This window comes from Pangasianodon hypophthalmus, chromosome 12, assembly GCF_027358585.1.
Source record: "Pangasianodon hypophthalmus isolate fPanHyp1 chromosome 12, fPanHyp1.pri, whole genome shotgun sequence".
In the NCBI taxonomy this organism is placed as follows: Eukaryota; Metazoa; Chordata; class Actinopteri; order Siluriformes; family Pangasiidae; genus Pangasianodon; species Pangasianodon hypophthalmus.
In genome coordinates this window covers 5,818,842-5,844,621 of record NC_069721.1, presented here as the reverse complement: position 1 = coordinate 5,844,621, position 25,780 = coordinate 5,818,842, and the positions used below count along the sequence as shown (strand labels likewise).

Sequence of the window (25,780 nt, the reverse complement as noted above, 5' to 3'; positions counted from 1 at the left end):
TACAGAATGTCTTTGTATTCTGTAACTTTACAGTTTCCCTTCACTAGAGCTAAGAGGCCCAACCCTGTTCCATCATGACAATGCCCCTGTGCACAAAGTGAGCTCCATGAAGAAATGATTTGCCAAGTTTGGAGTGAAAGAACTTGACACTGAGTCCTGACCTCAACCCCACTGAGCATCTTTGGGATGAACTGGACCGCCAACTCCACCCCAGGCCTCCTCTCCTGACATCGGTGCCTGAATTCAGTAATGCTCTTGTGGCTAAATGAACAAAACAAATCCCCACAGCCATGCTTCAAAATCTAGCGGAAATCCTTCCCAGAAGAGTGGAGGTTATTATAACAACAACAGGAGGACGAAATTTGAAATGGGATGCACAAATAGCACATATGGGTGTGATGGTCAGGTGTCCACAAACTTTTGGCCATATAGTGTGTCTAGACTAAACAACATTCTGAGTTTTCGGTCATTTAGAAAAATTCTAACTATAGCACCCTCTTATGGGTCTGCCTCACACGGTACTCTAAAAAAGCCACCCTTAATTTTCTGCCGTTATAGTATACTACAATTTCACAGTGTGAACGCACTACTTGCGCTGAAAGCTTGCAATTTGAGTGTAAAAGTGAAATGTAACTCTATTTTATAATATATCTGCTAATATAAATGTGGTTGCAGCTGCAAGACCACTGGTTTATATTAACGCACTAATGCTACTGTTTCTATAGGTACATCTAATTAGAGTGACTTGTATAGAGGACATTCCGCTTAATCTAAACCTAATCATAAACGGATTTACAAAACCCTTATAATTGTGGCTATGGTAAAACTTTCTATAAGGAGATGTTTATTATCATTTATAAAAAGAGTTTCCTTTTAAAAAAGTCAGCACTTTTTTAAGAGTCAGTATGTTTTCTGCCATGGGAAAGTCTTCAGATTTCTCTGTAACATGACCAGCTGCATTTTTCTGTCTTATTACCCTCAAGAGAGAGAAACAAAATGGACTGGTGAGGGAACGACTGTTTATAGCTGCTATAATGTAAGTGGTATCAGGAGCTAACTTGTTTCACTGTCATTCCACAACATTAAATTAATTATACACTGATAAAAAATAATTATGTGTCATTTTTTAATAATTATAATTAAATTAATTAATAATTAATCTTTTTTTTGGTAAATTGCCATGGTATAAGGGGAATAAAACACTTTTGGATGTGGAAAATAATAAACTTTCGGGTGGTAACAGTACTTAGCTTCACATCAGGCCACAACACACTACCGCCACCATGCTTCAATTTGTTGATTACAGCCTTATATAACTATAACGTTCAGACAGGAAGACGCAAACTTTATTTTGATTTTCTTATAATTTATATTTTAACTAACACTATTTGAACATATTTGCTTCCTGGGATAATGAAGGAACATATGTGCGACAAACACACTTAAAAAAAAGAAAGAGAGAGAGAGAGAGAGAGAGAGAGAGAGAGAGAGTTAGTTCATTTCAGCCCTGTTAATTTGGCTTGTTGCTGTGGAGCGAGGAAGAGAGAGAGAGAGAGAGAGAGAGAGAGAAGGACCCGGATACTGATGCTAGTGAGAAGAAGGAAGAGGAGGAGAGAGAGAGAGAGAGAGAGAGAGAGAGAGACTGGATAGAGCTATTTACTGGAAGGAGGAAAAATAAAGACAGTTGGCAATATCCGAATGGGAAGCTCCAATCTACGATCGGATCACAGTCTGATCTTCTTTTCATCTCCAAAGCTTTGCATGAACGGAGGAAGGAGGAGGACACGGCGGAGGAGAGAGAGAGGGAGAGGGAGGGAGAGAAGGATGCTGTGATGCGCTTGTACAGGGAGGGATGGAGGGAGAGGGAGGGCATCTGAAGAGGCTTGTTTTGTCCGAAACGGATGTTTGCTGTTTACTTGCCTGCTAATCACTACAGAGATGCACACTACAGATTTCAACAGCAAACCTCATTCTTCTTAAATTGGGACACAATGCAATAGAGTCGGATTTCTGGATAGGACGCGCGCGCGCGTGTGTGTCCGTAAGCGTGTGTGTGTGTATGTGTGTGTGTGTGTGTGTGTGTGTGTGTGGTGTGCTTTGAAAAAGCAGAACACGCTGCATCCCTCACCTGTGATCTCAGGCCTTTTGCGCATTGAGGATCCGGTTTATGTTTCCAAACAGCCTCGTTTCTGGGCTTGATCCTAGCAGGTGATGACTTTCAAAAAGGACGCTGGTGAAGTGATCGAGGGTAGGAGAGCTGATGCGTACGCGTATACGTGTAGAAACCAGCGATATTAACTCGTCCAGGCTGTACTTGGACTATATGCACTGTGCGTAAAGAATAGCGTAGTGTGTGAGCACGCATGTCATTGGGATTATGAGCATCAGCACGATTGGTGGAAAAACTTGCCAGATCGGAATGAAGAGCACAGAGATGGGATGTGCAACAACATCCTTGTGTACAGGCCTGGCCACATGCTGACGCTTCAACAACAACGTAACGGGACTCTTGTGAGAACCTATATAGCCTCATCACTCATTGTAGACCACGCAGGGATGTTCTGAGGATATATCTCCAGAAGGTTACAAGTTAAATCTGTCATTAAAGCCTGTCTCCGCCATGTCAAAAGACCCGACTTGCAGCCAGACGGCTCAGTATGTAGGGCCATACAGGCTGGAGAAGACACTGGGGAAAGGACAGACAGGTAAAGAGACAGTGCCTTAAAGGTGCAATAGGCATTTGTTTTTATTTCCTCCTTGCACAAATAACCTGGAAGATATCATATAATAATGTCAGAACAGCATAAACTACAGTATAAAGGTATAATTTAAAGGTTTATTAAGTGGCTGAGAACCCTGCCACTTCAAAACAATAGAAATTATAATGAACCGTAGAATTTGTAATGGTTTTAATGGTTATAATAGGAGTTGTACTGGTTTTAATGGAGACTCTAATAGTACCTGTGGGCCTCTACTGGGAATTTGTTGCCTTCTACTGGTGGCGTGTTATGTCAAATGGATACCATTAAGGATCAATAATAGTAATGCTAATGCTTTTAATGGTTAGCTGATGATTTGTAATGGTATTTTTTAGTGGAAACCATTACAATTTCTGTGATGGTTTCTATTGTTTAGTTTTTTCAGCAGGGAAAATCTGTTTGGAAAACTAACTTCTGGTCCGTTAGTGTTTAAATGTGCCTCCTGTCAGTCATTTTATAGATACTTTACTCTACAGGCTACTGTGGATCCTGGGGGCGGGGCTTCATGAAGGTGGGTGGGAATTGTGGAGTGGGTTCAAGGAGAAAAAAAAAAACATTCAAATGTCAAATCCACCTACTCGTCTGTGAGAGACGTAATCTTGAAAAAACTGACTGATCTTATCTAATGCACCTTTAAAGTTGTACGTTTGAGGGCATTCACGTATACACATGCAATATATTCCTCTTATCTTAAATTGAGTCTATCTGTCATGATTGTTGTTGTCCATCCTCTGTAGCCAAACACGGCTTCTTTTAGTTAGTGAGGCTAGCATAGCTAACAATGAATGGAAGTTTATAGACACCATTAGCAAACTGCATGGCAGTATTACTTCATGCCTGCTTCAAATGATATCATATGGTGTAATTCAGGCTATGACGTCATATATTCTCAGTTGAATATTGATTTTTAATAAAACTGGTAGTTTTCAGCTAAAAGAAAAGCTTCTTTGAATATTTTCTTGGGTTCATCATCTGGCTGATTGCAGTCTAGATGTGGATCCAGTGTAATACCAAACAGAGTACAGTATTCAAAGTACTGTAGCAGAGCCGATAAACGTAGGAAAAAATTAGCTGTTGGTTAGTGGCTCTAATTTTCAAAACATGGACCAGTGCTATATCTGTAGCATATACTCTGTTGTGGTTTATCCAATCACATGCATTTATGTCAATTATTTACCTAAATGCAGAGCCTACCTACAGGGCTAGAGACATGAGGTTAAAAATGGGAAACTTGTGCTTCCGAGTAGAGTAACAGAAAAGCATTCAAATTCCGACAATGTCACAGCTATCCGTAGATGGGAGGTAAGGGAGCAAAATTGGCTCTCTTGGTGGGAGGGATAGTATTACTTTCTCCCCTGTCAATCGCAGAGACACTAGACAGTCGTGGGCGTCTGTGAGTTTATGTATGCAGAAGAGGGCAGATAGCGCTTTCCTCCGTGTGCTAGAAAGCCCTGTGATGCACAATGAGCAGCAGGTTGAAAAAAATGTGGTTGGCTGGCTACACATGTCTCGGTCTGATTACCGAAGTGACAACATGGATGGTTTAAAAAAAAAAAAAAAAAAAGCTGATGCGGAAAACAGAATGGACAGAGAAGTGTGGGTTCATTCTGCGTGTGTCAAATACAAAATGCCTGCCTTGTCTATTGAGTCTGTGATGTTAGTCAAAAGTGATAGCATTAGTTATAGCGCTACTCAAAACCAAAACATAACATAACTACTTCAGATTGTCTTATTTCTAACTAATCATTAAAGTTAAAGCAATGAAAATTAAATATCATCACCATCATCGTCATGTGATCTGGACTTCTGTAAGCAAGGAATTTTATGTAACTGGATCTTGAGAAATTTTAGTTCCCTTATTCTAGGTTTCTTGGGTTGTCTGACTGGTGGAAAAAGTGCATTAAGTAAAGAATAAAACACACCAGTGTGTGCTGTTTTAGGAAAATAATCAACGATTGGGGTAGTTTGATTCGGTGACAACTGGGGTGGTGTGATTTGTTACCACGCTGTGTTGATTAATTTCCAATAACAGCTTGTGACAAAGTGTTTTATTCCTCTTATATCACATCAATTTATTAGAAATTGCATTTTTTTATTAATTAAAGAATGATGTAATTTCTTATCCATCTAATGTTATATTTAGTGTTGTAGAATGTGCATGTAACAACTTAGTACTTGTTATCACTTACATTATACCATCTATAAACAATCACTCCATCAACGATCTTTCTTTTTTTTCTTTATCTTAAAGCAAATAAGACAAAAAGAACTTCCTAAAAAAACATTTTCATGTGAACTTCCAACTTTCTAGTGGTTTCTTTAATATTTTCCAGTAGGTAAAATTGACACACAGTCTCTATTTGGGATTGAATAACCCAGCATGCTTTGAGGCGAGTGTGTGGTGGTTTGCAGCGTACTTGATTATAGCTTAGAAGCTTCCATTATTTGTTAGCCGCAGAAGTTTGAATATCAGGCATGCGAAGTAAGTGAAAACATGTGTACGTTTGATTTTTCTTAATAAAACCATATATTCAATGATTAGAAATATTATGGAACATGCTTTGCTTAACAGTCCCTCTCCGTTTTCCTGAAAGGGCTGGTGAAACTCGGGGTGCACTGCATCACGGGCCAGAAAGTGGCCATCAAAATAGTGAACCGAGAAAAGCTCTCGGAGTCTGTGCTCATGAAGGTACGAGATGCTGTGCGATTACTTATCTAATGTTTCTCTGTAATGTCTGAACTAGAGATTTGTGAAAAATGTTCAGGACTGCAGTTAGTGATGCTAGTAATACTTTTTGTTAATATGAAAGTCATGTGACCTATAGTTCTTCTGCTAAGCATCTGGCTAATTGGTGGCTACAGACAGTCATTAATTGTTAGCGTTGTTCCTAATGTGAAAATTCCTTTAGATTTCATTCATTTATTCATGTTTTTCTAATAGCTTGTGAATCTCTCTCTCTCTCTCTCTCTCTCTCTCTCTCTCTCTCTCCTTCGTTCAATTCAGGTGGAGAGAGAGATAGCAATCCTAAAACTAATTGAGCACCCGCATGTTTTGAAACTGCATGACGTCTATGAGAATAACAAGTACCTGTGAGTTTAAACACTTTTCTAGCTATCCTGAGATCTCCATGTCGCTTATTTATTTCCGTACAACTCTTCACTATGTACATAGTTTCGTGGTTGTACTCCGACAGGTATCTGGTGTTGGAGCACGTGTCTGGCGGCGAGCTGTTTGACTATTTAGTGAAAAAAGGAAGACTGACCCCTAAAGAAGCCAGAAAGTTCTTCAGGCAGATCATCTCAGCTCTGGATTTCTGCCACAATCACTCTATCTGGTAAAGCCTGGTTTGGCCCACATAAATAGAGAAAGAAATAAAATGAAATGATTAAGGAGTCAGGAGTTTTGTTTGTGTCTTTTTTAGATTGTTGTACTCCCTGAATTATAAGATGCAGTGTGATGTGGTGATAGTTGATTTGTTTTTGGTCGCTTTTGCCAATAGGTCCATGGTAATAGATGGATATTATATGTGTCGTATGATGTGCACTGTAATTGTGTGGTGTTTGTGTGGATTTGTGTGGTGCGTTCCTGCAGTCACCGAGATCTGAAGCCAGAGAATCTCCTGCTGGATGAAAAGAATAATATCAGAATCGCTGACTTCGGCATGGCCTCCCTACAGGTGGGGGACAGTCTGCTAGAAACAAGCTGTGGGTGAGTATGCTGTACGTGTATGTGTGTGTGTGTGTTTGTGTGTGTGCGTGTGTGTATGTGTGTGCGTGCATGTAGGGGGGAAAAGTCTTTCTTTAAGTCATTTTTTCTTTATCTCCAGAGAAACTGATGACATTTCAATATTGTTGGAATTAAGACTCACTAACTTCTAAATCACACAAATCCCCCATTTTAAAATTATAATCATCAAAATAATAGTCTCATTCTAAAGACTTGGATGAAATGGAAAAGTCACATGAGTCATGTATGAGACAGTGTTGGTTTGGATCTAGTTTTTATCTTATTTCTGGAGAACAGACATTCAGTTCTGTCTTTTAGTCTTTTTTAGATTTTTTTAAATATAAATTTAGTCTTAGATATTTTATAATCTCAAAATCAGTAAAATAGAAATAGTGACTTTCCAAGCATCTATATTCCAAAATTATACATAAATTTTACAGTGAATTTTCTGTATGCAATTAAAGAATATGTGAAGTAATATATCAAGAAATTAAACACTTTACAGATAAAAATGTGATTATTTGGTTAAACCAAGAAAAAGACATGTCTGAAGAAGAACTGAGGCATGTTCTCCGAGAGGCTTAGAGAGACTTATAACACGGTGATAGTTTGGTTACTGATGTTTATACCATTTTAATACTTAGAAACTTGTCATGTCATGATTTTTAAACCCATCTTTACCGTACAGATTTTTTTTTTCCACATGCGTCCATGACTTTTACACATGTGAAGAGATGAAGTGGGATAAATGTCAAAAGACTGAATACAATCAATATTTTAAGATAATCCAAACATTTGGTAAAATCTTGAAAATATATATGTGTCTTGGAGAAACAAACAAGAATAAGAGGAGATCTTATATGGAATATTTATTAGTGATTAATCTCTTTGTGCACAATGCCATAAACCAGTCCATTTTTGGAGTTAGAGTTATAAAATATACAGTAAAATGGGCATAGTAATTATTAAGTACAGGAAAAACCTTAGTAGAAGCAATTACACTGCAAAAAAAATATGAAAGTATCTTGAATACAATCATATTTATTTAGTATTTACTCTTATAAGATTATGATAAACCAAATATAAAATTATTAAACCTATTTCTTTATATTTCTTACTAATTTCATGCTTGAAATAGTCTTAGTCTTTTGGCATATCAATTTTCTAATTTTAAGCCTTTATTCCTAGAAATAAGTAAAATTACCTGCCAATAGAATATCTTCCAAAAACTGAATAATCTTAGATTTGATTTATAATAATGTCATAATAAGATTCATAATTAGATAAATTTGCCCATATTCAAAATATTTTCACTAAGATATCATTGTTTGCAGTGTATTATAGCAAAGTGTTGTTCTGTTCTGTTTGTGTTTGTATTGTGTAGTTGTATTGAGAATCTTTTTGCTCTTTTGTCTGTTGAATAGAAATAAATGTTAATTCAATTAAAAAAACTTGTCACCTGTAAAATTATTTTATTGCAGATGATCCTCCTATTTCTTGATGCTGATGTCAAATTTGATAAGATGAAACATGGCATATTTTAATTTGGATATACACAAAGCTTTTTTTATTTACCTAATTTACCTAATGAGACACTTTTTACCCCAAAATACATTTTACAGTGTAAGATGTAAAATGGCAAGGAATGAGCTTGATCTTAACTGTTCATGACTTCACTGTTTCCTGTCCCATTCTCAGATCTCCACATTACGCTTGTCCTGAAGTGATCAGAGTAAGTCACTACTGAATCCTGTTGTTGTAATGTTCACCATTAATGTAAAGTTGTAATGTTCACCATTAAGTTGCCTATTTCTCTGCCAGAACACAAACACACACAGGTTTTAGAGCAGCATGTGCTAAGTAGTCCTGCAAAGTCCTTGCAATGCAGGAATCATCTCAGGAGGTTATGTTTTATTCAGGGTGAGAAGTACGACGGTCGGCGAGCGGACGTGTGGAGCTGTGGTGTGATTCTGTTCGCTCTACTTGTGGTGAGGATGCATTCTCTTTCTCTCGTTTTACAGCATCTCCGCTTTAGCATGTTATGCAGCTTTGTTGCACGTTTCATGGTGACTGCACACTCTGTGCTCATAGAGTACATATGGCCATGAACAATTGTATAAACATGCACCTATTGTATCACACATTTCACCCGTACTTCTTAATGCCCGTGCAGGGTGCACTCCCTTTCGACCACGACAACCTGCGACAGTTGCTGGAGAAGGTGAAGAGTGGAGTATTCCACATGCCCCACTTCATCCCGCCTGACTGCCAGTCTCTACTTCGCGGCATGATTGAGGTGGACGCGGAAAAGAGGCTTACGGTGAAATTTCACTCCATTTGTTTGCTTCTACTAACTAATCATTTTTAATTTGTTGGAATCTAAGGTTTTGGGCTAAAGTAGTGCCTGATAACTTCTGCCCAGCCTCTGGTGAATCTACAGACGGGTGACAAATTAAAGTAAAAACTGCTGGGGGCATTTATTTTTGGCTACATGGTTTGGGTCCACTTGTCCCCTTAGAGAGAAAGAACAATACAAATCAATACAAAGTTATTCTGACTGAACATATTTATCCTCCCATCCCAACCTCCCAGAAGGGTGTGGTCTCTTCCAGGATGACTCCGCCCCCATCCACAAACTGAATGGTTTGATGAGGATGAAAATAATGGAAATCATATGCTACGACCTGCACAGTCACCAGATCTCAACCCAATTGAACTCCTGTGGGAGATTTTTGAAAGATGTGTTAGACAGCTCTCTAAAACACTATTATCAAAACATCAACTGAGGAATTATCGTTTCAAAGAACGTTGTTCATCCCTTCGGTACAGCTCCAGAGACTTGTAGAATCTGTGCCAAGGAGTGTTGAGGCTGTTCTGGCAGGTCGTGGTTTAATAAGTGGTTTAACACTTTAATAAGGCACTTTATGTTGGTTTATCCTTTAATGTGTAACCCTTCTATATAAGTTTGAGGAAAACATCCCGAATCCATGGAATTCAGGAAGATTTTCACTGAGCTAGTAGATCAGTGTAGGTTTATAGGGATTTATGGATTTAGCTGCTGCTCTTACACACTTCTTGTCCAAAGATGAATTATTATAAAGCCCTTTTCTCTCAATTTGGTGATTTCCCACTCACTAGCTATTTCTCCCCATCACACAACAACCACCAACCAGGGAGGGTGAAGGCTCGCACATGTTTCTACACCTTTTTGAACTACTGCTCATGTTGCATCACAGGGCAGCCGAACACACTCAGAGGGAAGCACTAACTGCACTCTTCAGCATACATTCCGCATACAATTTTGCTATCTTGGACATCAGGCCATGGTAAGACTGTGTCATTGTCGGGCTTCAGACTTGTAATCTCCCACCAGTAGGGTGAACGCTTGTCTGTTGTGCCAGTATAGGAGGCCAATATAAAGTCAGAATTCATCCAAGCTGAAAATTGATGGTTAAGGGTCTTTTGCTAAAGGGCCCCGCCATGGCTTACTGCCAGTCTTGGGATTTGATCTTGCAGCCCTCTGGCCTCTAATACAGACCCTTGACTGTGGAGTTACCACTAAATATGGCATCGAGTGATATAACCCACACCTTCTTCACTAGGACTGACACACAGAGGCCACAACTTCTTGAATAAGGTTGACACACAAGGCCACACCTCATTTACTAGGACAGACAGACACAGAGGCTACACCTCCTTCACTAGGACTGACAGACACAGAGGCCACTCCTCCTTCACTATGACTGATAGACACAGAGGCCACTCCTCCTTCACTATGAATGATAGACACAGAGGCCACACCTCTTTCAGTAGAACTGATAGGCACAGAGGCCATAAATCCTTCACTAGGGCTGATAGACACAGAGGCCACACCTCTTTCACTAGAACTGATAGACACAGAGGCCACACCTCTTTCACTAGAACTGATAGACACAGAGGCCATGTCTCCTTCACTAGGGCTGATAGACAGAGAGGCCACTCCTCCTTCACTAGGGCTGATAGACACACAGGCCACACCTCTTTCACTAGAACTGATAGACACAGAGGCCACACCTCTTTCACTAGAACTGATAGACACAGAGGCTACACCTCTTTCACTAGAACTGATAGACAGAGAGGCCACTCCTCTTTCACTAGGGCTGATAGACACACAGGCCACACTTCCTTTCCTAGGACTCATAGACACAGAGGCCACTCCTCCTTCACTAGAACTGATAGACACAGAGGCCACACCTCTTTCACTAGAACTGATAGACACAGAGGCCACACCTCTTTCACTAGAACTGATAGACACAGAGGCCACACCTCTTTCACTAGAACTGATAGACACAGAGGCCACACCTCCTTCACTAGAACTGATAGACATAGATGTCACACTTGTGTATTCTTAATTTTTTTCTGGCTTAAAGACAAGTTCTTGTGTTTAAAGGCGGTGGTCTAGACGCTATTCAGAAACCCTGTCTTTTACGGTTATACCCAAGAAAAATCTGGCAACGTTAGAGGTGTGAACAACACCCAGGTAATTTTCATAACCTGAAATAGTGCACCCAGAAAATCGACTTAAGCATGTGCATAACCTCTCTTTGAACATGCGTAAATTTCCCCATGTACTGTAAATACTGATGCAACCTTTGGACTTAAGTCACCAACTCTGAATACATCCCCTTGTCTCCCTTTTTGAGTGAGTGAGTGAGGGTACAATTTCAGACAGAACATGTATTTTAAATGACAGCTATACTGAGATATATTGTGACCAGTGACATTCCAAAATTGTGACTTTATTTAGTTCGACAGCTCATTCATTTCCATTTGTGTTTATCACTGCAGTTCAGGCAAATTACAGCAAATATCAGTTCACTGTTATAATTTTTTTCACGTATGCACTTATAATCAAAGCTGAATAGTACAATAAAATGCTTTTTAAGCCAGAAATCTAAAGACAGATGGAAGAGCACTCTCATGTTTTCCTGTGTGTGTCAGCATTGCCTGTATAGCACGCTTTCAGCTACAGCGCCATCTGCTTGCAGAACAGTCAGTACTCATCACTGCACCTCTCATTCTCTCCCCTGCAGCTAGAGCAAATCCAGAAGCACGCCTGGTATCTGTGAGTATTGATTGTTTCTGTCTGAGCCAGTGTGGTCAATTCATAGTGATGCATTTCAGCTGCATAGCGTGTATTTGTGCATGGCTTGTGTGACCTGCATGTGTGAAAGCATGTTTAATTATGAGCTCTTGCGTTATAAGACAATTTTATAAACAATTTATCACTTCTGTCACTTATATATGTATGTATATATATGTGTATATATATAGAGAGAGTGTGTGTTTGTGTGTTTTATTGCTCTTATACCACAGATATTTGCCAGTGCTTATTTTTACATCATACTTTTTATCCATTTATAATTATATTTAATACAAGTTAGTTCCTGTTATCGCTTATGTTTTAGCTGCTGTAAGCAATCGCTCCCTCACCAGCCTTTCTTTATTATTTTCTTGAATTTATTAAGAAAAAAAATGCAGCTTGTCATGTTACCAAGAACCTGGAGAATGCAAACTTATCTGTCCTGAAGACTTTCTGGAAAGTGTATTTACTGTTACAAAACACTGACACTGGAGACTCCTTCCTTAAATATTAAATAAAATCTTCTTACATAAAGTGTCACCTTTTTTTTGTTAATTAAGATGTTTTCATAAACACATATATTAATGCATTTATTATTAGACTTAGGTTGTGTGTGACATTCAAGTCTTTGTGAATAAGTTAATTAGAGCTATAGAAACAATAAACTTTTAAAAATTTAATGAACAACACCTGACCAATCAGTTTCGAGTATTCAACTGTACTGTGGTATAAGTGTTCTTATTGGCTGGAGTCAGTAGCAGCAATAACACACAACACATATGTAGTGATATGTAATGGGGTCAGTATCAGATGTGGCTTGAAACAATTATTTAAGGTGAAGAGATACAGTGTATTTCATATAGGACGAGAGATATGCTAACTAAAAGGCTGCAGTTTGTCAAGTTGGGAATTTGTGAAACAAACTGATAGTCTGTCCTGCTCTATGGGTTTGTACATGGGTCAGTATTCAACTTTTTTTAATTGCTAAATGATGACATGGTAGACTCTGATGTGTATGTATATGAAATTTTAATGGGGTGTGTGTGTGTGTGTGTGCCAGGTCAGGCCGTAATGAGCCATGTCCAGAGCAGCCGCCACCGAGGCGCATGTGTGTGAGGAGGATTCTCTCTCTGACTGAGCTGGATCCGGACGTTTTGGAGAGCATGCACTCTCTGGGATGCTTTCGAGATCGAGTCAAACTGACCCGAGACCTGCAGTGTGAAGAGTGATCACCATTTAAAAATCCTAGCAACCCAGTCCCAACAATTATCATTAAATTAGTATCTAATGCACCTTGTTGGCCTTTCTGTCATCCTTACATCTGCAATAAACTATTATATAAGTATAAACTAACAGCTGTAAAGCTTCCATTCTTCTCTACCATATTTATCTGTCTCTGATCTGACACCAGAGTCAGTTATCAACATGCTGAGGTGAATCCGGGGCTATACAATGTATCAATGATGAATTGTTATTGCAAAGTTATTGGGCCTGGTGATAGTGATATATCACAGGAGGCTTAAACATGTAAATGAACCAATCCCTAAATTTGTTACTGTGTGATGTGATCGGCCTGACCATTATTCAAATATTTAACATGCAAATGAACCCTCTAGCCAATCCCTAAAAGCAAGTCTGGCCTCAAGCTTCTAAAGCAACCTAGGATTTCATAAAGGCACAATATAACTTTATTAATAATTTTGTTATCTTTATTATTTAGTGGCATGACACTGACACACGTCAGTCATAATCATAATAATGATTGACAGGAATATCGGTGCATTACTCTCTCTCTTTCACTCATGTCTATCTCAGGGACAACCAGGAGAAGATGATCTATTACCTCTTACTGGACCGTAAGGAGCGCTATCCCAGCTACGAGGATGAAGACCTGCCACCCAGAAATGATGTAGGTCAGTACAATATGGCTGTGTGGTGGAATGGTATGAAAAATCCACCGCATGACAAATTAACATTTACAAATTACATAACATTTAACTCGGGATATGAAATTTCTAGAACACTATTTAAAGTGATAAGTGCAGCCTGTACGGTGGGTAGCGTCGGCACCTCGCAGCTCTAGGATACCCGGTTTGATCCTGAGTTTGGGTTATGTTCTGTGTGGAGTTTCGCATGTTCTCCCTGTGCTCATGTGGATATCTTCTGGGTTTTCTGGTTTCCTTGAATGTCCCAAAAACATGCTCAGTAGGTGAATAAGCTATGTTAAATTGCCCCTTGGTGTGAACAAGTGTGTGCATGGTGTTCTGTGATGGACTGGTGTGCCATCCAGGGTGGATTCCCTTCTCACACACAGTGTAACAGGGGTTGGCTCTGGATCCACCGCAGTCTGGACCAATATTAAGCAGTTACTGAAGATGAATGAATGAATGAATGAATTTCTTTAGCATGGTTTGATTTCCTTTCATAAAGTAAGCTACTCTGACACCTTTCAATATAGCATATTTCAAGAGACATGCTTCTTTTGGAAATAATATTTTATCTTTGCCAGTTTCATGTCACTTCACTTGCTTTTTTTCCATTTTACTGTAACTTACACTATATGGCCAAAAGTTTGTGGACACCTGATCATCATACCTATATGTGGTTCTTCCCCAAACCACAAAGTTGCCACAAAGTTGAAAGCACACAATTATCTAGAATGTCTTTGTATGCTATAGCATTACAATTTCCCATCATTAAAGTTAAGAAGCCCAAACCTGATCCAGCATGACAATGCCCCTGTGCACAAAGCATGGTCCATGAAGACATTATTTGACAAGGTTGGGTTGGAAGATCTTGAGTGGCCTGCACAGAGCCCTGACCTCAACCCCACTGAACACCTTTGGGATGAACTGGAATGCTGACTGAACCCCAGACCTCCTCACCAACATCACTGCCTGACCTCACTAATGTTTTTGTGGTTGAATGAACAAAAATCCCGATAGCCGCACTCCAAAATCTAGTGGAAAGCCTTCCCAGTAGAGTGGAGGTTATTATATGAGTATGGGTGGGAGTAATCCTGATAGGGGATCTTCAGCAAGCACATATGCATATAATGCTCAGATATTCACATACTTTTGGCCATGTAGTGTGTAAAGTATGTATCAAAAAAAGTTTAACTGCATAAAAGATTTAATATTCAGATATGAACTTTCTTTTGCCGTCACACTAAAAGTCATAATAAAAAATGTCATATTTTGTTTTGTCTTTAATTTACCAGTATATTATCATATCGCAAGTGTAGTATTGGATCCCAGGTCCGAATCTCTCTCATCTCAACCATGATGATACACACCAGCATTCTAACAAACAGTATCTGGGCTGCAACCATTTACCACAAAGAGCTGTGTTTCTCTAAATGTTATGTTTACTATATCTGATATGTTATATGCTGCTACTTCATGGTTTAATGTTCAGTTGTAATGTTCAGTTTTGCACACTTACATCATTTTGCATCATTTGGTTTATCCTGATTCTGTTCCTATTGTTCTGTGTAGTGAGTGTGTAAGGTGTCCTGTGTTATTTATTGTACTGTGCCACACTATCACACTATCTGCATTTATACTGTCCTCTATGTGGAGCTCCTGTCTCTATTATACAGTTAAAATGTTACACCATATTATTATTTTGCCCCATTGTAATCAATTTGGATATCAGTTTGACTAGAGTTGACTTGTTGATGTCCTTTTGAACATGTGTATTTTGTGAGTGCAGATCCTCCACGGAAGCGTGTGGACTCGCCCATGCTGACCCGTCATGGCCGCTGCAGGCCAGAGAGGAAGAGTCTGGAGGTGCTGAGTGTGACGGAGCAGGGCTCCCCTACACCCCCCCGCAGGGCGCTGGACACCTCTGCACACAGCCAGAGGTACACACACATACACACACACACGCACATATGTACGCACATATATACACGCAACTGTACCACTGAGGTCCCCGTTGTGACTGTGACAAAATTGTGTTTTTCACAAGTTGTGATATTTTACTATGTAAGGAATAAAACACCAAGGGCTGTGCTGTTATAGGAATATAATCAGTGATGGTGTGAAGTGATGGCTGTTACCACCTCAAAGTTATTTTTTAATAGCAGCATGTTCCATAGTGTTTTTTCCTCTTATACTACAACTATTTGCAACACTAACACTTTTTTTAAATTAAAGAATGACATGTTTTGTCTGCTTGTAGTTATATTTGCTGTCACTTATGTTCTAGCCATTCCCTCACTAGCTTCCCTTTTCTTCTCTCTCTTGAAATTAATAAGACAACAAAAGCAGCTTGTCCTGTTACCACAAACTACAAAACAAAAAGTGCCTGACACGTCCTGAAGACTTTTTTGTGTTGGAAAACTTAAAAATACAGCTTTAGCTCTGACCGTTGTAAATTTTCATTCTAAATGAACACCTCCTCACAGAAAACGTCACCATACCACATTTTTATGATCTGTTTATGTCCCAGTGAATGAGTTGTTGCTATAGAAACGATAATGTATTAGAACCTGTGAATTTGAATTATAGCCAGTCCTACTGTCAGAGCTGCTGTTGAAAATTAAACAGCGTCTGACTCAAGAATTTAACAGTGCTGTTATAAACATATTTAATTACATTATTATATCAAGAAAAAATTTTGTACTGTCACAAGTATGTGTTTAAAATTTTGTAGTTGGTAAATGTTATTTCTGATTACAAATGCCTTTTTAAAAAAAAAAAAAGAAAAGAAAAGAAAACAGGAGTGTGTTTTCCTCTTTATTTTAGCAATGGTAATTAGCAAATGAAATGAATCAATGTGTTAAATGAGGCTGAATGTTAAACTCTGAAGTGCCATGGTGTTTGGGTCTGGAGTCTAACATCTCTGTTTTATCGGTTCTCAGATCACGATCAGTAAGTGGAGCATCTACCGGTCTCTCCTCTAGTCCTTTAAGCAGTCCCAGGGTAAGAGAATATCGGCAAAACATTTTGATATCACTTTTTTTTTTTTTTTTTTTTTGAGAAGTTTTTTTTTAATTAGACTATTTAAGTCTACAGGTTGCAGCTTTAAATGGATTACGTCTATAAAGAAAAGCAAACTGTAGAATGAGATATATATTATACACTTTTTGTGAGAAAGCCCAACACGAAGTTCATGCTTTTTATTATTCCATAATTCACTTCAGCGCAAAAAGAAAGCTCACATCTTCTGAAAGCCCACACACATCTTTTCAAAACACTCTCCACACTGCCTGACTGTCCATCTGTCATATCACCCATCGCTCATTTCCACTCCTTTCCTTCTCTCCATCTTCTGCTGCCTTTTCCTCACTCCCTGCTGCATTTTTCCACTCCATGTCATCAGAGCCCAGTGTTCACATTCAGCCCATCTGAAGTTGCCACTGCCACCAAACCCCGCACTGCGAGCTCTCGCGAGTCTAAAACCCAGACTTTGCCATCCAAAACTCCCCCTGAGCGACCCCGGCTCCACTCCATGAAATCCCTCCCGCTTCGCTCCTCTTCCTCACGCTCACCCTCCCCTTCCCCGCTCCTCTCACCAATCCCTCGCTTCCTCTTTTCCCCTGCCCCATCAGCTGCGCTGAAATCCGTCACTAAATGCTCCTATCCGATGTCCCAGGTGACCCCTCAGGGTTCGCCCCTGCCCACACCTCTGGGCACCCCCGTCCATCACCCCCACCCTCCCCCTTCCTCCTCCTCTTCCTCCCGTGCTGAAGGAGGAGGTGTTGGCTCGCTCTCGCTGACTCCACCCACTAGCCCAGGAGGAGGCGGTGCTGGCATGGCAGCCAGCAGCTCTGCCCACTGGAGGTCCAGATTCAATTCATTCAAGAACAACCTGCTCGGCTCGCCGCGCTTCCACCGCCGCAAGCTGCAGGGTGGGTGTCAGCACGTTAGCAAACATTCTAACTGTATATTAACATAATTACTATGCGATGATGAAATAAGGGGTTACATTCATATGTTTGTCACTTTCTGGTATTTTAGTTCCCACTTCTGAGGACATGTCAAGCCTTACACCAGAGTCCAGCCCTGAGTATGTATCAGCAGAACACTGATAATGAAGTATGGTTTAGATGTCCATCAAGTGTCATAGGATGTGTTACCTGTTGCCTGTCACTGATTGGGTGTGTTTCTTTGCCTCTAGGCTGGCGAAGCGCTCCTGGTTTGGCAACTTTATCAGCTTAGAGAAGGAGGAGCAGATCTTCGTGGTGATCAGAGACAAACCGCTCAGCTCAATCAAGGCGGATATCGTACACGCCTTTCTCTCTGTGAGTCTGATTCGCATGTAGGATTTTGCTGCAGTACTGAAGGTTAAGCTGATCGTGATAGATTTTTTCCAAGTACTCTGTGAGTGTATACATGTATGATGCAATACACTGTCCATTTCCTGATGGGTATATATGAGCGCCTTGCAAGTTATTTTACGGACCAGAAGTGCTTAATGTGCAAGTAAATTCATGGACCATGAGAATATTTATAACTATTTTATCGATTCAGAATTTCACATAAAAACTTGATCTTTGTAACTCAGAAATTTCATAAAGTTACCTGTGTATCCATTGTGAAACAAATACATCCATCACCTTTAACTGTCTTCCAAACATCAAGGCCACTAAGTTAACATTGCTCTTAAACATACAAGTTTCCTCTCTCCGCTTTTCTCTACGTTAGATTCCGTCCCTCAGCCACAGCGTGGTCTCCCAGACGAGTTTCCGGGCAGAGTATAAATCTTCTGGAGGTCCTTCTGTATTCCAGAAACCTGTCAAGTTTCAGGTGGACATTGCCTTCTCCGAGGGAGAGAGGGAGAGGGAGAGGGAAAGAGAGAGAGAAGGAAAGAGGAGTTACGGAATCTACAGTGTCACTTTCACCCTCATATCAGGTGAGAAGCCCTTTCATGATTTTTCATTATCTGCTGCATAGTAGCTACTGTATCTCCAGATAGGATTTCAATTCAGTTCAATTCAGTATATAGTGCTTTTAACAATGGACACTGCCACAGAGCAGCTTTACAGGAATCTGGATATAAAATTAAAATTTCAGTTGATCCCTATCCCTGATTTGATATCTATCTAACTATCTATCATTCTATCTATCTATGTGTGTGTGTGTGTGTGTGTGTGTGTGTGCGTGCGTGCGTGCTTGGGGGCTGGAAAAGGCCCGAGCCGCAGATTTAAGAGAGTGGTGGAGACGATTCAAGCCCAGCTGCTTAGCACACATGACCAGCCCTCAGTACAGGCTCTCGTGGGTGAGTCACAGCCAACCCCTCAGATTGCAGGCACATCAGGACTGCACAATACGAACAAAATATCATATCATTATACTGCTTCACATAGAGATATTATGCTTAGTTTTCAATATTTTACAATCACAGATGACTTGTGTCAAAGGTCACAAAGTGACATATGATACAGTATTTGTTTTATAAATACAGCTGTCATACAGCCATCATTTCCTTTCTACTTCAATTTAGTTTAGTTTTATTTGTGAAGCACGTTTAACTGTAGATATTGTCAAAAAAAAACAGCTTTAAAAAAAAATTTGGATGTAGATTTAGATCCCTAATGAGCAAACCAGGGGCAATAGTGACAACACAACACAAGGAAGAAATCTTGCAAAGAACCAGACTTGAAAGAGTACACGTCCTCTTCTGGGTGACACCCAATAGAGAGATTATAAATCATTACTCTTGTATAGCTGTATACTATGGAGTTAACTGAAATGTGCTGAAAGGATGCTCAGTATGAGTACATTGTGAATAAGAGTCCTAGGATGACACTGTAAGATTAAAGCAGCAGTTCTTAGGTACTTCTCACCTTGTACACATGTTGGACAACATGAACCAGTGTGACCCAGAGCTATTCACTTAACGGCTTGTGACTATGGTCAGAGCTACAGTTAACCTGTCCTCTGAAGCTGGGATAGACTCCTATCATCTCTTCTGCTTCACTGAGTGTATTTTTCATACATTTTTGATGGGTTTTCTGATGAAACTCTGCAGAACTCTGTCCATCTGGCCCTCAAGTTTCTCTTAGCAAGAAAGAAAGAAGTGCTGAGCTGTCTTCATGTGTTGGTCCGCATGGACAATGTTGTTAAGTCGTTAAAGTGATATAAATCATCAACGTGTCACAAGGTCAGGTGGCTCTCTCCACTTTTCACGGAAGCTTCTCGTGTGGGCCCATCCATAGCCTCACTGAGAGAAACTCGGGACTGTGTATTCCCTGAGTGTACACCTCCACCTCAAATATCTGTTGTCAAAATTGCGAATACCATGTCAACTCAGTACTAACTGTGGTACTTCAAGAGAGCCCTCACGGACAGGATGCACTGGCCCATGACTTACCTCATGATCTACTGAGTGACTTACATTTAGATTTCTTATGCAGATGCCCTTAGCCAGGGTGACTTACAATTATCTCCTTTATACAGCTGAGCAAATCTCAGAGGGCCTTGATCAAGGGCCCAGCAGGGGCAGCTTGGCGGTGCTGGGATTTGAACTCTCAACCATCCGACCAGGAGTCCAACATCTTAACCACTGAGCTACCACTTCCACAATAGCCGAACTGGAATAGTAGACTTTCCTCCTCTACCACTGAGTTAGCCCACATCACACAGAATTCAGTAACTACACCACAGAGGCCAGCAAGGCCAGAGGCCTTGTTTTCCACTGCTTTTGCTTGTGGTCAGAACACCCTAACAACTTCCTCCCTGAGTATATCTGTTATCCCAAAAGGAAAGAGAGATTTGGCATCCCTGGTCTGCTGAAACTCTGCAGAACTCTGTGGCACCAACTAACTTATTAGTTATCACTCACTGCTCTGTATTGGAGTAGTGGCACTTATGCTGGGTTGGGTTTCTCCCTTTCTGCCATTTCAACCGAGTATTTTACATCTCCTGCTATCCAGCCAAGCAGTGAGGCCCGTGAGTACATGCCACTAGTGTGGTTTAGTGGTCTTCACTAGCCATTGCACTAGCTAATTTAGCTGTTTTTTCCTTCCATATAACAAACCTCTCATTCTCTCATGATACAGCAAATGTTTCATGCATTCAATGTCTGAATGCCAACACAGTGCATCTATTTGGATTTGGACCCTGATTGTTAGTTGCAAATGTCCACGTCCAGCACTGACTGAAAAGCATAACAAGATGCAGAGAAAGCAGTTTGAGACACTTTCTAGGCATATGGACAACCTGGTGGCAGACATGGCTCAGCTAAAATTGATGATTCAGGAACTGAGACTGTGTAGTGTGGAAGCTCATGTCATCTGCACCATGAGGTGGTCCTCTTTCCTGATACCATGTCAACTCAATGCCAATTGTGGTACTTCCAGACAGCCCTTGGGGACAGAAATCCCTGGCTGTGACTTGTCTTACCACCTACTTTCACCATCTACCATTGACTTACCCCTCTACCACTGATTCAGCACACATTGCACAGAATTCAGCGACTAGACCACAAAGGACAGCAAGGCCTTGTTTTCCACTGCTGCTTTTGTTAGTGGTCGGAACACCCTAGTGGCTTGCTCCCTGAGCAGATGTTATTACAAAAGGAAGGAGAGGTTTGGCATCCCTAGTCAGGTCACCTGTTCTGGAGGGTTTGGCCCATCAGAATGAGGCACAAACTGAGGAAACAATTGTGAGTCCCTATTATATGGGTCTCGTATTCCCCTCTGGTGGAAGCTGTTTTACAAATGGTTTGCACCTTATCAGCTTTCTGGCTGAAACTGGGTTTTCTGCCCAAGGTCATATCACCCAATTTTGTAAATCAATTGATTGATGGTGGTGAAAGTTGAAGCTTTGAGACCATTTGTATTAGAGGCAGAGTATATAGATTAGAAGGTGAGAGAACTGGGCAGACTAAAAGATGCAAGGGCTGCTTCATTATTCTTTTTATGTAGATATGTGGCAATAGCTAATTCCCACTAGCACCACAACAACCGGCAGTTGAATGGCGTTGTTGATAATGTAGGAAGCCATTAACCAAAGCAAAAATAGACCAACATGTATATGAAAGAAGTTTAAAAGAAAAAAGCCACCTTAGACTTTCACTATAAAATAGATATTAGACCCCACTGAAAATCACATATAAACACTGACATGCAAGTCATTTAAAGTGGATTTTTCCTTTAATACATGATCTGTGGATGTATTAATTTGTGCAAACAATCACCAGTTTAGCAGGCATTAAATTAATCTTGCACAGACACCACTCTATATTTTGAGCTTTTTTTTTTTTAGTATTTTAAATTACATTTAGAGACCAATTATGTAGCAGCAGCCCAATGCATAAAATAATGCAGATGCAGGTCAAGAGCTTCAGCTAACGTTCACATCATACACTGAAACTGGACAGTTGGAAATAGACCAGGTGACATTTTTTTTTATCACCTGCCCATTTTTGTGATGCTTTCTGATGATTGTAAAGAAAGACTGGGTTACCGTAGCCTTCCTGTCAGCTCAAACCAGTTGTTCTCCTCTGACCTCCCTCAGCAACAAGGCATTTCTGCCCACAGAACTGCCACTCAACGGAAACTTTTTGTTTTTCGCATCATCCTCTGTAAACTATGGACACTGCTGTGCATGAAAATCCCAGGAGATTAGCAGTTACTAAAAAATACTCAAACCAGCCTGTCTGGCACCAACAACCATGCCACGGTCAAAGTCACTGAGATCACTTTTTTACTTCATTCTGATGTTTGATGTGAACATTAACTGAATCTCTTGACCTGCATCTGCGTGATTTTTTTGCATTGTGCTACTGCTTCCTGATTGGCTGATTGGATAACTGCATGAATATGCAGATGTACAGGTGTTCCTATTAAAGTGGCTGATGAGTGTATGCTATCTTCATCTGAATTATTATCATTATGAACAATCTGAATAGGAATTGAACAGCCGTATGTACTTTCATTACACAGCAACACGACCCGTTTTCGCTCTCACAGATGAGAAGAACGGCCGTCCTCATGGAACACCAACCAGACAGAACTCACGACGCTCAGAGGGAGGAGCCGACCGCTGCGAATGGGTTGAAAGAGGAGAGGGTGGAGCCTTACTCCAGAGAAGAGGTTCGGCCAAAGAGAGGACCCGTCTGCTGTCATCTAATGGGACCCAATCACAGCCTTGAGAAGACGTGCACACCAGTCATCATTAACCATGGCACAACACTCATAAAAAAAAACCTCATTCGCTCTCCTGCTACACTACAGCATGATGGTAAAGTCTTGTGAATTTTTAAAGAGGTGCTTCTTAAACTAAATTCTGAGAAAATAAACAGTTCCACTTCATCCTGAATTAAACAAGACAAAGAGCCAGATTAGGAAAAACGTTGTTCAGCAATGTGATACTGCAAGTGTCATCTTCAATCCCAGCGTCTGAGTAATATTATAATGTTCTATATGTGATGTTGATGGGCATTACGACTCACTTAAGTGATTCAATTCCTTTAATTTGTTTTAATAGAACAGCCTCCTCAAACACTATATGGGTGACAGTGTCGACAACTACAGTAACCTACATTCATGGTTTCACATATGCCTATGTCAGTGATGGGTATTAAGACAAAGTTTGATAAATGAATCAATTATTAAAAGATTAAATAGGTTAAATGGTTTCTTTTGTGGCAGACATAAGACCATGAAAAATGTAAATAATAATGAAAATTAAAATGCACTCTGTAGGTGATGGGCATATTTCTTTTGAGGAAGAGCTAATGTAGTGACCATTTGCAGTCTTGTTAGCACTATCAAGGCTTAGGTGAAGTAGTTATAGTTATATAAAGAATAACAGACAGCAGACCAGAGAAGCATTTTAAAAATTAGCACTAAAAGATTGCATTGAATCAATGTAAGGTAGTTGCATGAGTTGTGGTGGCTCAGCAGGTAAGGCTTTGAGTTACAGATCAGAAGGCTGTGTGTTCAAATTCCAGCACCAACAACCTACCATGGTGGGGTCTTTGAGCAAGACATTTACCTTTCAGCTCAGTTGTATCAAGTGTAAGCTTTCTTTAAAAGCATCAGCCAAATGAGCAAATGTACTGGGTTATGTGTTAGTTTGTACCAAGTTAAATATTACAGTACTTCACTGTAAATATGTTGATGTTTACTGGTGTTTACAGTATATATATATATATATATATATATATATATATATATATATATATATATATATATATATATATATATAGTATGATGGTCAAAAGTATGTGGACACCTAATCACCACAATTATGTTGAACGTCTCATTCCAGATTTAGTTCCCTTTTGCTGTTATAATAAGCTCCACTCTTCTGGGAAAGCTTTCTGTTAGATTTTGGAGCGTGGCTATGGGGATTTGTCCATTTTGCCACAAGAGCATTAGTGAGGTCAGGCACTGATGTTGGGTGAGGAGGCCTGGAGTGCAGTCAGAGTTCCAATTCATCCCAAAGGTGTTCAGTGGGGTTGAGGTCAGGGCTCTGTGCAGGACACTCGAGATCTTCCAACCCAACCTTGTCAGATAATGTCTTCATGGACCATGCTTTGTGCACAAGGGCATTGTCATGCTGGATCAGGTTTGGGCTTCTTAACTCTAATGATGGGAAATTGTAATGCTACAGCATACAAAGACATTCTATACAATTGTGTGCTTCCAGTTTTGTGGTAACAGTCTGGGGAATATGGGTGTAATGGTTAGGTGTGCACAAACCCTTGGCCTGATAATGTATATACTAAAATTTCAAAAGAACAACATGGAAAGGTATAGTTTAGTACCTGTTTTCTGAGAGTGTGTTGGCATGTAAAGCATCAAAACACAATTTTTTTGCCATCTCATTTCTTTTATGCCATACTTAATAAACAAGTATGAGCACAAACCGTTTAAGGAATAGGGACTAATGCCTCCATGGTATACTCATACTCATCACTATTTTTATTGATGAGAAGAAACTTCTATACATATAACTTAACAGACTATAGCTTATAAAACAAGATGCTTGTTTTAGTGTGTTGGTGTTTGATTCACTTAAATGAGTCGTTCAAAATAAACCCATCACTACTATTTGCTTCACAGACTAAATCTGAGGGATAAAAATTCTTTGCAAACATATATTGTTTTATTGATTCTTCATGAATCCCCTGAAATGTCCATCTCTGGCTCAGATATTCTTCTAAAAATTAGGAACAGGAAAATTAATAGATCATACAATTCTAGTCTGACTCCAAATGCACTTTAACTTGCTAAAGGTTATCTTGATTTTGTTTGATTAAATATTAAATGAAAGTGACACAGGAGCTTTTGTTGCGCCGTCGCCATCTTGCTACGTGGATCAGTGTTATTAGCATCACATATACAATTATCTGTAGTCAAATGCAATATACCTACATATGGATACAAAAAACACACTGAATAAACAAACTGGAGTCAGAGACCACCAGTCTGCTGACTTGTATGCAATAAAAAAACAATAAGATAATAGAGGTGTCGCTTTGAATAAGCTATGCTCACTACATCCTTCTAAAAGTGGTTTCACAAACTGTACTTTCAGCATCGCTTATTCATCTCCTGACATTATTGCATATGATGGATTCGGATCACCTCAGCTGGACTTTCAACAAGATCGCATACATCGAAAAGTTACTACATGCTTCTGCACGCTGAAACCACATGCTCCACATGAATAGCGACTTTTGATTGTATCTTCTGCATGTATTCTTACTAAATCTGGCCTCAAATGACCCACCGGTAACCTAAAAGCATGAGACTGCATCTGATTAGAAAAAAAGACCAAAATAATATTCTGAGCCCCCCCGAACAATGCTGAAACTGCTTAACACACCATCGGCACTCAAAATGTCCTCTCTTTGTCGAGAGTGGATCTGAAAATTCTCCAGAATAAACAAAATGGATATTCAGTATCCTTGCTGCAAGACTTCAGGTTGTCAGGAATGTCATAAGATATTTTTGAATTTATTTATTTGTAAAATTGTGAAGAGAATGGAGATATTGCAGAAAGACGGAGTGGACTGGAGTGGACTGGAGTGGACTGGAAAAAAAAAAAACACTGGAAATCCAGAAAAACTGGAAACGTGTTACTGAGTAGAGATCTGTCTCATATACATTTGTCTTCATGGAAAGCTACGGAACTTAATGGATGTCTGTTTGTGCTTTGATTCTTCGGTCCTAAAAATATTTTTTGATTTAAAGAATTGAACCAAGTG

The 25,780-nt window shown here is 39.8% G+C and overlaps 1 protein-coding gene across 3 annotated transcripts; it reads left to right on the top strand.

The window, feature by feature from the left end:
* Positions 1 to 1,579: 1,579 nt before the first annotated feature.
* On the top strand, positions 1,580 to 23,739 carry brsk1a (BR serine/threonine kinase 1a). 3 transcript variants are annotated; one of them, XM_034309639.2, is made up of 19 exons: positions 1,580 to 2,705; positions 5,354 to 5,448; positions 5,764 to 5,849; positions 5,954 to 6,094; positions 6,352 to 6,468; positions 8,185 to 8,218; positions 8,406 to 8,474; positions 8,660 to 8,806; positions 11,559 to 11,590; positions 12,669 to 12,833; positions 13,424 to 13,521; positions 15,323 to 15,473; positions 16,476 to 16,536; positions 16,937 to 17,465; positions 17,575 to 17,623; positions 17,735 to 17,858; positions 18,262 to 18,469; positions 18,746 to 18,835; positions 22,533 to 23,739. In XM_034309639.2, the coding sequence occupies exons 1-19, from the start codon at positions 2,621 to 2,623 to the stop codon at positions 22,712 to 22,714; spliced, it is 2,463 nt and encodes an 820-aa protein (XP_034165530.2). In that variant the 5' UTR covers positions 1,580 to 2,620; the 3' UTR covers positions 22,715 to 23,739. The 3 variants fall into 3 exon arrangements, with proteins under 3 accessions (XP_034165530.2, XP_034165529.2, XP_034165531.2); XM_034309638.2 differs by having other exon boundaries at positions 1,581 to 2,705; positions 22,506 to 23,739; XM_034309640.2 differs by having other exon boundaries at positions 1,584 to 2,705; positions 17,210 to 17,465; positions 22,506 to 23,737.
* Positions 23,740 to 25,780: the final 2,041 nt, after the last annotated feature.

Bases quoted from the DNA above. Each gene is read 5' to 3' on its own strand.
- brsk1a (XM_034309638.2), top strand. From the start codon at position 2,621: ATGTCAAAAGACCCGACTTGCAGCCAGACGGCTCAGTATGTAGGGCCA. The intron at 8,807-11,558 runs GTGAAATTTCAC...TCTCCCCTGCAG, and splicing joins ACGCGGAAAAGAGGCTTACG to CTAGAGCAAATCCAGAAGCA. The intron at 15,474-16,475 runs GTACACACACAT...ATCGGTTCTCAG, and splicing joins ACCTCTGCACACAGCCAGAG to ATCACGATCAGTAAGTGGAG.